General features: G+C 31.2%; 2 protein-coding genes across 4 annotated transcripts; both read left to right on the top strand.

Annotated features, from left to right (window-relative positions):
• Window positions 1-8,351: 8,351 nt before the first annotated feature.
• LOC115446759 (GILT-like protein 2) lies at window positions 8,352-11,309 on the top strand. Of its 3 annotated transcripts, XM_030173541.2 has the most exons (5): window positions 8,352-8,579; window positions 8,868-8,935; window positions 9,326-9,484; window positions 10,170-10,340; window positions 11,031-11,309. In XM_030173541.2, exons 1-5 carry the CDS (start codon window positions 8,519-8,521, stop codon window positions 11,247-11,249), a joined length of 678 nt encoding a protein of 225 aa, XP_030029401.1. In that variant the 5' UTR covers window positions 8,352-8,518; the 3' UTR covers window positions 11,250-11,309. The 3 variants fall into 3 exon arrangements, with proteins under 3 accessions (XP_030029401.1, XP_030029402.1, XP_037298509.1); XM_030173542.2 differs by lacking the exon at window positions 8,868-8,935 and having other exon boundaries at window positions 8,373-8,579; XM_037442612.1 differs by lacking the exons at window positions 8,352-8,579; window positions 8,868-8,935 and adding an exon at window positions 8,975-9,019.
• A 2,970-nt stretch (window positions 11,310-14,279) lies between these two features.
• Window positions 14,280-16,979, top strand: LOC115446774 (GILT-like protein 2). Its single transcript, XM_030173557.2, has 5 exons — window positions 14,280-14,471; window positions 14,768-14,841; window positions 14,946-15,104; window positions 15,495-15,665; window positions 16,730-16,979. The coding sequence occupies exons 1-5, from the start codon at window positions 14,411-14,413 to the stop codon at window positions 16,973-16,975; spliced, it is 711 nt and encodes a 236-aa protein (XP_030029417.2). The 5' UTR covers window positions 14,280-14,410; the 3' UTR covers window positions 16,976-16,979.
• Window positions 16,980-17,945: the final 966 nt, after the last annotated feature.

The raw sequence follows: 17,945 nt of genomic DNA, 5'->3' as shown, positions 1-17,945 counted from the left end.
GGATTAGAATCGATGTATCTTATTTCTAAGGATATACTAAAACTTAAACTAAAAGTTTTAGTATTAATTATAGAACACTTTAGATTCTTTTGTTGTGAATATCAAAAAAGTAAAATTAGCAAATTTGAACAAAACTGAATTCTTGTAGATATGTATGCAATTGATCCCTAACCACTAAAAGCTTAAATGTATTTCACAATCAAAAGATCACGAGCCTCTTCAAGGATAGTTACCCCTTGCGGAGATATTGATATAGCTTTCGATAGACGTGCCTTTAACGATTTTATTATAGTGATAGGCATTCAACGGTGGTACGAAAACCTCTTATATTATATTTCAAAGGCGCACCGCAGAGACGAGGTCTGGCTGAAGGATTATCCACTTTGCCGAGATAGATTTTCCGCACAACTCCTTGCAAGGTTCAATATGAATTTAATTTTCGCTAGCGGATATATTGCAGGATATGTTAAAATTTTAAGGTTTATAAAATATATAAAACAAGTTTTTGTTAAGAGATTTTTCGTCCTCTTTAGTTTGTTTTTATTTTATTTTCGGATGCATTTGTAAGTAACGATTTGTTTTAACAGCGTGATTACTGTCCTTGCAAATACAATGTAGAGACAGATTACTTGCATATCTGATAGAAATTGTTCAAGGAAACAATAATAGTTTATAACTTGTAAGGACATGTTCACACGACTTCAGGTCTCTAAAACCCTAGCTTAAGTCCTCTGGCGTATCTGATTCCCGCTGAAACATTGGGAATATTAGTTTCAATGTTGGAAGCACCAAACGAGGACCAAAGCAAGGTTAATCTCTTTATACGTATCTGGCGATACCGCTATTGTTCCGTATCTTGGTGAACCTAGAAAGAATAGATTATCTTTCACAATGCAAAACATCAGGTAGCTAGTTAACAAATTAATAAAATCACAGTAGGAAATTGCCTGCCGTATAGGTTAACTACTAATATTATTTGTTTATTACTTAATTGGGTATTTAAAAAGATTTGCCTACGCAGCAGTAGATTATAGCTATTCAATCCATGAACTAGCAAATTGTTTGCAGAAAGGGCGGAAATGTGCGGTGAGGCGAGCAATAGACGGACGTCAGCCCACTCAGCCCACAGACAGGCGACCCCGCGACAAAGAAGCACAGACAATTGTCGATCAAATGTTGTCTTTAAAGCATTCTACATTTTTATTTCTGTGCAATCGAATATCTGTAACAGCCAGTTAAGGGAATAAAAGTCTTTAGCACTTTCAAATCAAACATTACCGACGTTTTAAGGAATTAAGGAAATTGTATCTATTTCATTTGATTTTCTGTTTAAAATGATTACAATAAAGAAACATTGTATTTTAGTACTAGTACAACCTGATAGGTGCTTACAGGTTATAAAATCAGTTTATTGATGGTTGTAGAAGTGTTAAAATAGCATTAACTAATATATTTAACTGATAAATCTTCCTAATAGTGCTGAACTTTCACTACTGATTGATTTATTCATCATACATCATTCTGTTATTAGGTACATCTACAATGTTCATTGGTGTAAGTTATTGGAAAAACTCACGAGGCTGTTGAAATTACATCCCAATGGACTGTATATATAACTATCAAATATTTAGTTAAGCACATTGAGTCTGAATAGATAAGACAATTAACCCTTCTAGTTTAATTTACGACATAGAGACAGCTGGCTTATTTCCACGTGAACTCCGCATTCAAGCTTTCACCAATTATAATATAAACTTATAATTTTACCACTCCTTTGTATTTTATATTGAAATGCTCACAATTAAAGGTGAAACTAAGTGGAAAAAATATTTATATACATCAACGACTTGTGAACACGCAAGTATAAATGTAAGGTCGATAATAATATATTTTTGGGCAATAACATAATTCATTAGTTGGTACCTAAGTATGTTTTTTAAAAACTAACTAATTTAATTTGTATAGTTTGATATAGGTATTTAAAGATGAAGATTATTTTTAAGAAAACAAATGACAACTCTCCACTTGAGAAAGTACCTATACAGAAAAGACAGTGACCCTCAATCTCACAGCCTAATAAAGTTAAAAAAATATGTGAACAACCTCACGACATTGGTCCCGGGAGTGCCGACCCAGGCGCAGGTCTTCGCCCCGGTGGCTTGTCCCTTCGCCCGTGACGTCGGATTCACAAGGACAAAGGTCCACTAACCGCTACTCGTATAGCGGGTCATGTCTGTTATTAATTATTTCACGCCATTTTTACTGTTTGAATTACACGACTATATATAATAAATTCTTTATTGATTCATACATGAAATACTACATATCTGATCGACAGGCAATAATGAAACCATATACAACATAAGTCACATAAATTAAGAGTAATGCTATTGACCATCAAATGTTATTTGATATGAGATTTCTACCTTATCTAACCTAGGCGTATTTAAAAGAGATATTAATTCATAGGTAGACCTATTAAAACACTATTAACAATATTTCCTCCAAAACGTATTAAATGTTTATGCTTACTTTATGTATTAACTAATGTATTTATAATTATATAAAATGTAAAGCAATAAGCTGCATTTACGACGCCCGCATAATAGAGAAACATGTGTATTCATAAACATTTCAGTTGGAAATAGTACGGGCTTACCTTTCACCATGGGAGTGTGAAAAGTCGTAAAACAGAAACGTTTTTTTCTCCTTTCGTTAGGCGAGACAACAGTTTCCGACGTTGAGCGAGATATACTAGCCCCGGGCCTTTGATAACTCATGAAAAATTCAAGTGCTCCTGACAATATTCCAAGTATGCGTCTACGTCGCCATAAAAATCGCCGCAATTTTCAATGCTAGTGAAAAGCGAAATAACATAACTAACTTTTGTAAGCAAAAGGGGTTGTTTTATGGAAATGCAGATATTTATAAATAAATCTATTCAGCTCTTAACAAGCTGTGGCGGAATGAAATATTGTTGAAAATTTTAAGAGCAACGAAACTGTTTTATGATTGAAATAGTATAATAATTATATTCTAAATAGTCTTTATCAATTACGTTCATTTTAAACTATCAGTGCCAGAAGGAATATCAGTTTCATTATCTACAGCCATATGTTTTAATTATAATACAAATTGCACAATACTATTCTCGCATGTATGTACTTAAAATACGAATAAATACAGTCAGGTGTTAGGTAATGTAAATTAATAATAATAAAAGCATATTTTACGTTCAAAAATACTAGATTTTTAAACGTACTATGAGTACCTGTATATGAGGAATTAATGCTAATTATTTTCTGCAGAACGTACCCATTTATAAGATTGCTAAAATGTATTTTGAAGCCATTAGTATTAGAAATACTAAAAAGGACATACTTTAGTGTCAGGTATTGCACATACCAGTTACAAATTATATTTTTAGGAAATAGATCATATACAAATAGCGAATATAGTATTTATATTTAAATTACGTGTTTTAATTATAAATTCAAATAGGTACTGCCCAACCCTGGCTACGCTTCATTACAACAAAACTTTTTAGCTAGGCATTCTGTTCTTATTTGGGGTCAAAAGCATAAAAATCATAAAAAATACATAATACGCACAAGTGATATTTATAAACATTAATTATCCTTGTTTACGTACATTTACAAAATCTCATTTTTCTCTCAGTTGAACGTAGGATGGTATAAAATATTATATAAACGAAACATTACCTATAAGTAATAAATTGGCTAAAAATATAAACCTCTCATACAACAAACTAATGCTTTCTTTACATTTCGTTTAAGATAAACACCGCCGAAAAGAATTATAGGTATTTTACGAGCACATAAGTTTGTTAATATGCCAAGGAAAAGGTATGATGATAGAATCTTCGTGGATTCGCATATTCAGCATATCCATAATGTAATCAAATATGTCGGATTGCGAATTGGAAAAGATCTTTATGTTAATCAAGGCTTGAGTAACACGATATTGGTTACATTCGAGGAAAAAAATATTATGTGGAGAAAATTTCATCGTTGTAGCAATTTCTTGTGTATTAAAAAAAACTGATTTGTTTTCATTCTCTATTTTCAAAGCATTATAACAATTCTATAAATTGATGTGCTGAATTTTAATCCATGTAATCTTTGATAATACTTATCCGAGATACAAGTATTCTCCATGACTCTCCACACGGGTGAAGCCATAAGCAAAGGCTAGTAGAAAATAAATATACACGAAAGAATAAAGTTTAAGTTCCAAGAACCTATTTGTAAAAACATTATCGTCTGTGCAGGAAACAAACAATATTAAAGATATAAGTACTGAAATTTATACCAACACAACACACAGCTATCACTTTAACCATTAAATTTTCCCACATTAAGAGATAAACAAAATGTATAGTAGTGTAGCAAAGACATTAATTATACTTTAAAATTGCTTGACGTCAAATGTATTTAAATAAATAGCCGACTACAGGTGTAGCGTAGTAACCAGTAATTAATTTGTCTGTTTCTGTTTCATTGGCCATCGGTTCAGCCGGCGTAAATAAGAGTGGATGTAAATCATGTCATTAGAAGCGGCTGCAATCGCGCCCCAGGTTGTTCCTAATTGAAAATAAATCTCATTAGGAGATAGGTTGGCAGAGGTACATTTTGCATTTAAATTTGCCTTTCATTAGCTTCCAGCATTGCAAATAAAACATAGGCACAATGTAGACAATGTAGTAGAATGTTCAAATTGAGCCGAATTAGTTGAATTATAGTTTGTACTTTTCAGTTTGTGACGAACTGTTTGCTTCGATAGTTAACAAAAATTTTAATGCAAAATTTTGTTTATTTCTAATACCAATAATGATATTATAAAAAGCAATCCTTTGTAATTAACTTCATAGTTCATAGAGCTGCTCTTTTAACTGCAAAGTCATTGACCAATGAAAATATTACCATGCTTCGTAATACTTGGATATATAAAAATTTCAGGGCAACGTTCTCTTTAATTTTTCATTTGACTGCAGATAAAACGAGTCGAGTCCGCACCGACGCGACCACCTGCTGGCGAGCTTTTCACTATGTTTATAATGGTTCACTTTCATTAAATTTCCACTAATGTCGGAATCCACATAGTCAGCTTTAGAACATTGAAAAATTCAAAACAATCCGGTAAAAGATATATTTAACATGAGCTAAATTATTGTGATTAAAGTTGAAAAGTTTAATAATTAGTAAGCAATTTTTGTTGAACATTCAATAGCTTTGTTCAATTATTTTTATGCTAATTAAATTGATCTCCACAAGCCGCGTTGAAATCAACTTAGTTTTTAGGTTTAATTAGTGATCACTGAACTCTGTCTTAATGCAATCAGAGGTTCAAAAGTTTCTAATAGCTATGATAAATAAGGGTATATGATAGGCATTATATGCGCTATTGTGTTTTGATTCGAAATGTTAACAATATATAATTATGATAAACATGCAAACACGCGAGCTGAAAACTTCCACCATTTTGTAAGTCAGTTAGAATAAAGATGAAATATTACCAGGTGAGTACACGCTACAAGACTATACCTACCTATGGATTGTCAATATCTCTACATGTGACGGGAAAATGATGAGGCAGCGCTAAACCTCGGCAGTTCACAAATCAAATTCAATTTTCTTTCTACTATTTGCTTACAGCGGCAAATATCGCACGATATAGACTTAAAGATAAATATGTTTTTGACGTTTAGAGTTTGTACGAAATTTAGTATTGTAATCATGTCAATTATTACCTATTAGTAGAGAAACTTACTTTGAAGTTGCAAATCAGAAAACATACTAAACAACTTAGTATTCACTCCTTCCTAAAACTTCATACGTCTTGCTCTTACTTCTGGAAAATAGTATTTGTATGTTTAGAAAACACATTTTACCAATGCCATTTATTCTACAGACGAATAACAATATCCTCCAGGGTGTGTTATATCGAGTATAACGTAAAGGTAACAAAACCGAGACAGCTTGCCGCAATGGCATTGTGAACGCTGCAGACTGCAGCACTCGGCGCCCGTCTGCCCTTCTCTTGTATCACAATAAACTCCTTATGCTTACATATACTTAGGTTCCTTTTATACTCTTTTCTTATAAGAGTTCTAACATCATAAATTAAATGCTAATATATGGAAAAGCGTTTTATTGCGCTAGACCGAGAAAAATACATTGAATGTTAAAACAAATACACGTTGAACGTGAGAAATGCAATGAGATTGATTAGGTCTAGAATATTTATGAGGATAGAAATTCTAAATATAAATATCGAAAACAAGTCCAAAGTGCACTTGGCCGTTTTGTATATAGGTATAGGCGGAACGTTACAAATTAGCCAAGCCGAACACGATAATATGCGTAGTATATTATGAATAATGTCACGGTATATATGAACAATGGTTACGGAAATATTCCTATTTCACGCTATCCATTTTCAAACTAAAACTTCAAAATAAATTGCAATATGGCAGGCATGCTGTGAATATCTATAGTGTCATATCGACCGTACATACAAGCTATTCAGCTAACAAACAAAACCAGAAAAAAAATATGCACACATTTTTTCGCAACTTTTCCATCAGTGCCAGGTGTTCAGTGTACTGTTCCGGGAAAAGATAAAATGTTTGCTATGGGTCGCAAAATGAATTTCATGTATTGTATAAACACAAAACTAGGGCCAACGAATGTGCATTGAACAATGGACGAAAAAGTAGACTAGAGTCGAATACCGTTTGCCTCTTGTGACATTGTGAATGCGCAATAATATTTCATACAAATTTATACACGGTAAATATAATAATATCAGCCCTGTATTATATACCACTGCAAGGCAGGGGCCTCCACCTCGCAGACTTTAAAATTCCTCAAAATTCCTATAGATAATTTCTCGGGTATGCAGATTTCCTCATGATGTTTTTCTTCACCGTTAAAGCAAGCGATAATTCACAAAGAATATACACATAATTTTAGAAACATTACAGATGTGTGCCTTTTTATTTCGAACCTGGGGATAAACATCTCGGCAGGCCTTTTCACATCCAACTAGGCTATTGCTGCTTCCACATGGTAAAGAATGTTATTAAATTCAGCAGTTTCGACATAAAGTTCGTGGGCGTGCGAAAAATATTATTAACGTGTGTAAATATTCTCAACATGAAGTTAAAATATCGTAAACTTTGTAGTTTTATGGTTATTGCAAATACAAATGTTCGTACTTACTAACAAATTACAAATAACTGGATTATCAAGGAAATAAAGATAATAAAACAATATTAATAGTCGGTGGTATGCTAATAAAATGTTTGTTATGTTATAAATTATACTTAATATACTGGGTTGAAATATTGGAAAAAAAAATCATTACACAACTACGACAATTCGATGCACAATGTATTGAGAAATAATGAAGTTAGTATACTTAGTTAACTTATTATGGATAAATATGAAAAAATATTCTATAAATGCGGTAGACTGATTTCTAGTCACCGTGCTGCCCATTCAAAATGACTACATGAGAACTGAATGAAATTTCACTATAAAGTACTATGATTTACCTACTACTGCTGCAGGATTCATAAACCTAAGATTGTAACTATAAAACTCGTACGACGCCTGCATGTGTCTAAGGCCATGATTTCAGAGCGGTATATACCCATTTCTTTGAGATACATTTTTTCCTACTTTAGGTCGTCTTATAATATTACAAATATTAAGGATATAATGTACACAAAGGTTGCAACTTGTACAATTGTGTTTGCTTTAATCGTTTTCCGTTTTCATTACACCAATTAGATTGCCTTTTTATGCAACTGCTGTCCATAAATATTAGTTAACTAATTATATATATTTTAATAATTTATTGATTGTAATTTTGACCTTTGTAACCTCATCTCACCCACTATCAGTTGAACATTGTAAATTCCAGTAATTTAAATATTTTAGGTATACACTATTGGTTCAATACACAACTTTTCACTTTGTTTCGTTATAGTTTGGGCACTATAGTATCTAATAATAACGTAAATAAACTTATTATAATTTTTATTTTAATGTACTATAATATAAAATTTTGCGCAATATGCTTGCAATCAAAGACAGTAACGTCATGTACTTAAGTACTACCTATTAAATTAAACAAGCTTAATTTTAATGATTGAAACTGTTTACTGAAACATTTATTTAAACAAAAATATGGTTTTAGTTGCAGACCAAAAAAATCCATCCAATAGGTATGCAGACGAAACTCATTTAGATTTACTTCATATTTTCTTAATTACATTCTAAATATACAACAACAAACAGATTTCATTTTATATTAGATATAAATAATAGGTACCTATATAAAAGGAAAACCATTTAGATACTTAATAGTCAATCGTTATCTTTAGTACAAACCTAGTGAATGAACATAATAAACAATTTATAATATATAAAGACTTATACTGCGAAGTCTAGATCGTTTAATATCGTGTAAACTGTGCTACTAAACTACAATGTATCTTGTCAATTTTTGTATAGCAATAAATATAATTTCTGCATTTGTGCAATGCGATGGTAAGTTAAAAAAAATAGCGTCTTAAATTATGTTATTAGAAATTGTTTCCTTTATAAATTATTTAAGCATTTAATGTTTGGAATTAGTTAACAAAAAAGACGGTTTTTTATTTTATAATTTCCCTTAGTGCTTATTCAGAAATCAGAACTGGTTTTATCTAATACTTTATCTTATTAACATACACTTCTTATTGTCAATCGCCTTTGGCTTTAAATTACCAAACATTAAAAACTACATACAAAAATAAGTGTAATAAAGAATATATATATATATATATTTTTTTATAGATATTACTAAACAAAGTGACCTCTCATCAACGATAAAATCAAATGATGAACACCAAATAACTAACGAGGTTGGTCAATTTAAATATACACATAATTAGATAAACATGTAGATACTTGTATCTATGCCCGGAAGAAAAAAAAATACAATACAGGCAAGATAATATTTAATAGTCGTATTAAAATAACTTTGAACAAAAAGTAAATGTTATTTTAGAACTATTCTCGGAATAGTGTTCAAAAATTAATAAAATATCACAATAAACAATTGCTGATTGTTATGTCACTTTACAGATACGTAAATATTTTTGTTAACTTTAAATGAATTAAAATAATAAATAAAAGAAAATGGACGAGTGATGTCCGTACTCGATAAGTCGAAGTATGCTACTTGAATTCAAAAATATTTTTGTTATTAGGCTCACATTGATGATGAAGATAATTTTACGTTTTTATTTCAGGATACAGACATGACTGCTGTAGAAAAAGTTAATGTAAAAATTTACTACGAAACTCTTTGTCCATATTGCATAAACTTTTTTGTTTATTATCTGCAACCAGAGATTGTCTCATTGCACAAGTATTTAAACATTCGACTTTATCCTTATGGAAATGCTGAAGTAAGTGTAATGATATTTTAATTATTATTTAATGATATTGTATTATCTTCAACTTGATCTTATGCAGGGAACTTAGGTTCTCAGACCAAAGTAATCACAAGTTCTACTCGCAACGCAGCCAAGTTTTTTTGTTGTTCTATTTGAGAGCCAGTTATCAATCACATAAAAGTTATTTGCCAAGCCATTGTATCTTGACGGAATATAATTAGATTATTGCAAACAATTGAACTAATTTATTTATTCAATTTATAAATTGAATTTCCTTATATTGTTTTTTATCTATCTTTATTTTAAAAGCGGCGATAGCCTAGTTGGTTTTGGAACGGACTGCCGTGACGAATGTCCGCAGGTTCAAATCCCAAGGGCACACACTTGACTCTGACTTTTCTAAAAAATTATGTGTGTATTCTTTATGAATTATCGCTTGTATTAACGGTGAAGGAAAACATCGTCAAAAAACCTATATACGTGAGAAATTCTCTATTAGGAATTTTCGAGGGTGTGTATCAATCCGCACTAGGACAGTGTGGTGGTCTAAGGCCTATTCCCTCTCAGTAATAGAGGAGGCCCGTGCCCATCAATGGGACAGTATATAAGACAGGGCTGATATTATATTATTATTTTATCTTTATTTTATGTTTAAAATGTAATGAGTGTTTTTCTTAAATATAATTCTCTTCGGCAGACCAAGGAAGAAGGTGACCACTACGAAATCACCTGTCAGCACGGAGAGAGCGAATGTTACGGGAACAAACTCCACGCATGTGCCATTGATATAATAAAAAATGTCACAAAATCAACCCTGTACAACTGTTGCCTTATGGGTAACCAGTCAGACGACAACGCTGCTACTGAGGTTAGCATACGTTTCCCACCTTGTTTTAAATATTTATTAAGTTCAGTTTACTTTTGAATAATATTTATTAGGTTCGTCACTTACACCATTTTTATTTTAAATCGACAGTTCCAGAAATGAATTGTAATGCGTTATTTTCTAGAACCTAATAATTATGTGGCTTTATTTGGTAACGCAATGTATAAGAAAGATAATTACTTACAAATCAACATATTTTTTTTATAATATTAATAAAATGATTCAGCTGTTTTTATTGTCCACCAGTTTACATGAAAATTAAACCCATACCTGCAACTCTGTAAAAAATTAAAGCTTAAAAATTAAAATGCTTGATATTTGACACTTGATAGGTTCCTCATAAAGTGTAGGGATCCGTTAAATTTTGGATGAAAGTAAACCGATGAACCGATTTTCTATACCTAATTGAGTGCAAAGGTAGCTTGAACTCCCAAAATAGATATTAAATACCTATTCATTTTTAAATCTGCCTGAGGAGATGATAAAAAATTAAAACAAAGCCCTAAGCGATGGAGCGATGTACGACGGCCTGGAGAACTTTAATAATCACTTTCCATCTGACCATGACATACTATCAGGCGGAAACGGGGACAAAAAGGATCAAGACTACGTGAAATCTTGTGTCAACTTTCAAAACAGTTATATATTATAATTAATGCTTTAATTTTTCAGTGTGGTGTTCAAATGAAAATTGATGCTGATCCAATAAAGGAGTGTGCAAAGAGCGATAAAGGGAATCAACTGTTGAAAGACTATGGCGAAAAAAGTATGTACGTGGGTTATCCCGGGGTACCGTTTATACTTGTGGACGGTAAGACCTCCTCCGCGGACGTCTTTAAAAAAGACATCTGTGAGGCTTTCATAGAGCCACCACCACCTTGTAAGACATGAAGACAATGTTTTAATAAGTGACAATAATTTGATGTAAATTATTAAATTGTAATAAATAAATATTTTGCATTACTTTAAATTTTATTTTCCTTGGTAATTTTATATATATGCAGAAGGATTTTTAAGTAGGTTTGAATGGTGAAATCCGAAACTAAGTTTTTCGCTGCTACGAATACAGAAAAATACTTACCAAAGGAAGCTCGGGGCCGATTTAAATATAAATCTTCATTAGATTTTTGAAAAATCGTTGGTTTTGACAAAAAATTAAACACACTGTATCAATACCTACACTACTCGACCTCATATGCGACAATGTCGCTATAAAGGATATAATTTAAGGAAATAATGACATACGACGAAAAGAGAAACCTCATTTACTTAAAACAAATATTTTTCTTATGTTGCCTATCTATATATAAATGTAGTAATATATACATTTTGAATTCCTAAAAAATAAGTGAGTAATGAAGTAGATATGTCATTCAAAACGGATTTAAGGAAAGAAGACCTGTAGTTCTGTGAATTTTTTAGAATAAAACTTGATTATGTCCCGTCATCTTATATGTATATATTATACAGAACGCAGCACAAAAATATTCTGTTTGCATATTTTTTGGTATATGCACAGCTGTACGCGATAGCAGGAACATTTAAACATTTGCCTACATCATAGTTAATAACATGAGACTGTTTACACAAAAAACGTAGCAGCCAGCTAAAAATGCAAATTATTTTAATATTTCATGTGCTCACGGTGAAACTCTAATGATAAAATACAAACAAAAGTAATGAGGAATAAAATAAAAACGTATAATATTTTAACAACTGTGAAAAGTAAGTGGAGTGACGACAGCAATAATTAAAACGTTTCATCCAGTAACACGTCGCTCTAGCTATATTTTTAATCGATTTAAAAAAAGGAGGAGGTTCTCAATTCGATATGTATTACTGTTATTACTTGTATGTTTGTCAACTCAGAATTCAATTATTTACTATTCGATTTAAAGATTTTTTTTCCTACTTTGATGAAAAGTACAATTTTAGTCCCCTGTACCTACGAGGAACAAAAGTGCCCGATTCTCTCCCGGCCAGACGATATTCATGCGCATGCATTACTTCCCAGTAACCTAGCAACCCTATGTTTATCAAAGCCTTCATAAAGGAAGATACACGAGATGAATTATTTTTTTATCAATCTTGATATAACGTTTAATTCCAATAGAAAATTAATTCAGATAACGCTTATAATAGTGAAAAGACGGAGAAGAAGTAGTAAGAAATTTAGAACAAGAAGGACATGCTAAATTACGAACGATTTGCTACTTTTCAAATCTAGAATTATTATGAAAGGTTTAGTTTTTATGTTTATAGATTTAATTTGAGAGTAACCTTAGCATGATAGGCATACCGGGTGCGCAATACACAAAGAGAATTATAATATATGTGGAAACAATACCACTACGCCACTGAAGAAATCTATTAACCCCAAAAAGCATAAAATAAAACCTTCTTAACAAAAATGACATCGCCACAAAAAAATTACCTATATATCGGTTACCATTACCAATTTTTAAATCGGTGCGTAATTAAAAAAAATGACTACTTTTTAGTGCGGAAAAAAATTAACACGAGCCAGTGGCTAACAACACATTGTTAATTACAAAAAAAATCGATAAGACTTGCGGACGAATCTGGGAACTACAGTATAGCTACAACCATTGTGACAAAGCACATGGCAGCGGCTTGTTTATTGTGTGTTGAATTGCTATATGTGACCGCACTCAATTTATTTAATGGAATATATCCATCGCAAACTGATTGTTAATTTAATTATTTTATGAGGTATTCCAATTTACTATAGACCACAGTCCAAATTGTAGCTAACATATACAAATACATCAGTCGCGAAGGGTCCATATAACCCGGTTCCTGCTGGCTTCCCTTTCGTAGTCTATGTAAAATCTAATTATCATTAGAATGATTTGCGGACCGCCTTTACGCATATTATTACCTATATGTTGTGTTGGGTTATCTTTCGGAAAACTTCCCCCTTCGTTACTGAAATACATGCCCTACTACTTATACATCTCGGTTGATGTATAAGGTAATGTGAATGAAGGATGCCCGGTCCCTAACATGGCCCAACTTCCATGTTTTTTTTAACATTCTACCATTTTTGTTAGTTCTTTTATCATTTAATTTTATAGTGATATGTTGCAATTTAATCAAAGGTATATCTTTATATTTTTTCATGAAACGATTATATAATGATTTTAAAATTATATGACCCTTCAATAGTTCTGTTACCTTATATTATATTATACGCAGGCTCAAAATTGACAATTCTAGATATAAATAGAGACAGCGATTATGTGGTCAATAACAATGATATAAAAAAAAACTTATCTTTGTAAAAAATAACATATTGATCTAAAATATGTTTTGTGTGTCAAATTGAAGTTTCCTGCATTTTATATAATACTATTCTATATCTTTATTTTGATCTTTCGCTTTTCCTTCCTTAATTCTTGCTTGTCCCCATTGTTTATTCTCCTATAACTATTACTAACCTACAAAAGTTTATCTTTACGTAGATAACAGATAAATTGAATATAATATTCTTATATCTCATTTATTAGGTTTTTCCTTTTTGTCGGAGATATATATTTTATCTTAATATTCTGTTTTATGCATGTTCTGTATACATATATTATTTCACACTGTTAAGTTTGTTTATCCTGTCTTCTTTACAAGTTAATACTCATTTAAATCGTCTTTTATTAAAATTAAAATAATTATCTTCAATAAATTTGTTTTAACATAATAATCAATAAAGTTAGTGAAGATATTTGGATATTTGTGGCGTAGATAAAGTAATTTCTGGATTGATAGATACGCTATTTCTGAACCTAACACAGAAGAACTTTTATTCAGCGGACGAAACCGCGCACAAAAAGTTATATTCCATATTTCATCATAATTATATACATAATATCTACATTTCTTAAGAATTACACACATATTTAAAAGCACAATTTTCGATCCACAATACATAATTATAATTTCATTAATCAAAAGTAGTCGTTTGGAAGCGGAAAAATTACTCATTTTACTATATTTTAAGTGACATATTCATCGATTAGTATTATTTAGACTTTACAATGGATTTATTATTTATTTTTACTGCACTTGTGACTATTTCTGTGGCTGTTCAGTGTGACAGTAAGTAAATGTCCTTTCTCTCTCGCTAGTTTAATATAATTATTAAGAATCTGCAGTACGTCTTTTCTTTGTTATTTCCATTATCAGTTTTATAACTTTTAAATATTTATTGTATACTCTGTTTGCACTCTTGTTGTCATTCATATATTCTAATACCAAGCCTACAAAATTAATGCTTACCATAATTTTTTAAGAGTTTTATTTAAGCCAGTTCTGTCATAGTAATTTCAGGCTAACTTCAACGAGAATAATATTTGTTACTTGATTTAAAAGTATAATACAAATTTTCATTACAGATCTTGCTCAATTGGCAGACGTATCTAACCAAAGAAGTATTAATGAACACGATAATGATCCGGTCACAAACGAGGTAAGCAATGACTGTACTTTATTAATTCAATCAAAATAACCCTGTATATTTAGTTTAAGTGTATGGTGAAGATTTGTGAATCAACTAATTATATTTTTTTTCAGACTATAAAAAACACTGAAACAGAAAAAGTTGTTGTAGATATATATTATGAAAGCCGTTGCCCAGTTTGCATAAATTTTTTTGTTAACAAATTAGAGCCGGAGATCCCTTCATTACACGAGTTCTTAGACATTCGGCTGTATCCATATGGAAACGCATACGTGAGTACCACTTTTTTAAATATGTAATCAAAATTGAATTACTTGATATTGCATCTAATTACGAAATTTAGTGAAATGCCATCTCCATGAGGAGTTATCATCTACAGCCATTATTAAAATCTACTAGTTATATCACTAAGTTTAACATACTATAGTGATTATGATCACGAATATTTATTTATACAAGCGGACAGATACAATCCTAGATCCGCCAGAGGCTACTCTATCCGTTATTTTTTTAATTTTTCTCTATCTACAGTAGGTTGTACTAGACATGCTATAGAATCTTATTTGATGTTCATATAGATTTTTATCAAAACAATATTTAATGCGACAAATATAAGAATGACGTTAATACGATGCTTCCATTCTTACTAACTCCTTCAACAGACTACCAAGAAAGGAGACCAGTACGAGGTCAGCTGCCAGCACGGGGAATCTGAATGTTATGGGAATAAGCTTCACGCATGCGCTATTGATATACTGAAAAATGTTACAAAGTCAACACTTTTCATTTCTTGCGCTAGTGATTGGTATTCAGACGACAAGGCCGTTGATGAGGTACCTTCAATTTTTATTCATCATATTTTTTTTAATTTTATTTTATTTCGTAAACGGATGAAACTAAATGTTCATATGAACTCCTGTCTCTCTCATCTGTTCTCCTCTAGGTATTCTGATCTCAGAATACCTAAAGGATATAAATGCCTGAGACTAGGCATTTTTGTGTGATTTTATTTGGAATCATGTCACTTGATCGAGATATATATTTCTTTCTCTTTATTTGTAATATAACTGTAAGCGGCTTGGGTATGAAATACTCTCTAACTGTCTACCTGCGGCGGCGTCGTGTGACCGGTCGGCCATTTCCCTACAATATGGTTGAGGAGGCCGATGGCTGGCACATGCGTCATACTCGTGAACGGGTGCTGCTTGTGTGGACTGTTCTGCCTATTTCGCTTACAATTTCTAATTTCTAATTGCTAGAGGTGCTGGGAGGAAATAATTATAAGAATAATAGAGAAATTTCATGATTCCTGAGAGGATTGTGCAGTCATATAAAAATTTAAACAATTTAATAGTTATTTCACGAGCCTATAAATGAACTGCTCTAAACTTTTTTTTTTCTCTTCTCACTTTATCATGTACTGTAGTCTTTACCCTAAACTGATTGAGCAACACCAGAGTTTCTTGCCCGTTCTTCTCTGGTGAAAACTGCTTTCCGAACTGGTGGTAGAGTTAATATTGACGGAATCTAAATAATGTATAACATTTTACAGATTCAAATAAATCATTTCATTTCTTTTCATTCAATTTTTATACTCAGAATGAAAGTCCAGCTGTGTACTTTTTCCTAGTAAAAAGTATGTTAAACTAGGATTTGTCAATCTATGTACTATACATTCAATTTCATGCTGGAGTTTCCGTTTTATTTATTTATAATTTTTTATTTAAATATTTACATATTTATTAGGTTTTCCAGCAGACTTAACACTACGATAAATATAAACAAACATCCAAACATGATCATTAAGCTTTTCATGTAAAATGAGTAAGATAATGATATGCTAGGTTTCAAAAATATTTATTTATTATAGGATTACTTTATGTTATTCTTTTTACAGTGCTCTAAATGGCTAAAATTTAACGGAGAACCAATAAAAAAGTGTGCCAAAAGTGACAAAGGACACCAGCTGTTAAAATACTATGGTGATGAAAGCAACAAAATATACTACCCAGGCGTTCCGCACGTACGCATCAATGGCATTCATGCTCCTTGGAATCATTTTAAAGAAAATGTCTGCACGGCCTTTAAAACCCCTCCACCACCATGTAGAGAAAATAGAAATAAAGAAATAATTTCTGAATAAAAAAGCTTTTTACTTATTTAAAAACCTTTAACAGGGACAAGTTACGATAAAAACATAGCATTTCTAAACTCGTATTTTAAATTGTTAAATATGGCTAAATAATTGCACCCGTAAGTGACCAAGAAAATGACTTTCTTGAAGTAAACAAGAAAACAAACACAAAACATTTCGTACGCAGTACGAGTTATAGGGTTGTGGTTTTCGGTTCGACCCCTGAGTCGGGCAAAGTGATATTACTCAGAGTCTAAGATAGTAGTCGGTAAATAGCAATTGCTATAGTTTAATTAGTGTATTATACCTCTACTACTGAAAAGACAAAAGGCATAATATTTGTTTTAAAGAAATTAATATCCAGACTAACCTTGAGGAAATTTCAGGAAATTATAAATTTTTTGTAAATTAAATTACAATCCATAACAATTATATATTTCGGTAAAACCTAGAATAGGTTTTGCATCACTGTAAATTCCAGTATCTGTTAAAATATAAATTAAATAATAACAATGAATGTTTATATTATGATATCGAATACGTTTTAACGTCACTGATATAAATACATAACTTATTCCTCGGTTTTACGTAAACGTTTCTTTAAAAGGCGACCTATTTATTGTCGTTATTATAACAGGCAATTTCATTACTTCCACTCTTAAATTCATCGTTAAGAAAGAAAAACTGATGAAGAAAACAAAAGTAGTGACTATATTAACATACGTACTCATCATCTTAAATTTTGGACCCGCTACGACTCAGGTAAACTAACAATATGGGAGTTAATAAATAAGTGTAATAGAATATTATCAAATAATATTATCAATGACATTCTAATCTTTATATTCTAGGTTGTATATTTATTTGTTTTTTTTTGTTTATTTGGTAAGTCATTAAATCTAACTTTATGTTAGTTGACTATCGTACCTAACATTATTAATTATGAAAAAATAATATAACCATTTTTCAAAATCTAATA

This window comes from Manduca sexta, chromosome 25, assembly GCF_014839805.1.
Source record: "Manduca sexta isolate Smith_Timp_Sample1 chromosome 25, JHU_Msex_v1.0, whole genome shotgun sequence".
NCBI lineage: Eukaryota > Metazoa > Arthropoda > Insecta > Lepidoptera > Sphingidae > Manduca > Manduca sexta.
This window is presented reverse-complemented; position numbering and strand designations above follow the sequence as displayed.

Excerpts from the sequence above, each read along its gene's own strand:
- LOC115446774 (XM_030173557.2), top strand. The coding sequence starts at position 14,411 with ATGGATTTATTATTTATTTTTACTGCACTTGTGACTATTTCTGTGGCT. Across the intron at positions 14,472-14,767 it reads TGTGGCTGTTCAGTGTGACA|ATCTTGCTCAATTGGCAGAC; the intron begins GTAAGTAAATGT and ends TTTTCATTACAG. Across the intron at positions 15,666-16,729 it reads ACGACAAGGCCGTTGATGAG|TGCTCTAAATGGCTAAAATT; the intron begins GTACCTTCAATT and ends TTCTTTTTACAG.
- LOC115446759 (XM_030173541.2), top strand. The coding sequence starts at position 8,519 with ATGTATCTTGTCAATTTTTGTATAGCAATAAATATAATTTCTGCATTT. Across the intron at positions 8,580-8,867 it reads TGCATTTGTGCAATGCGATG|ATATTACTAAACAAAGTGAC; the intron begins GTAAGTTAAAAA and ends ATTTTTTTATAG. Across the intron at positions 10,341-11,030 it reads ACGACAACGCTGCTACTGAG|TGTGGTGTTCAAATGAAAAT; the intron begins GTTAGCATACGT and ends TTAATTTTTCAG.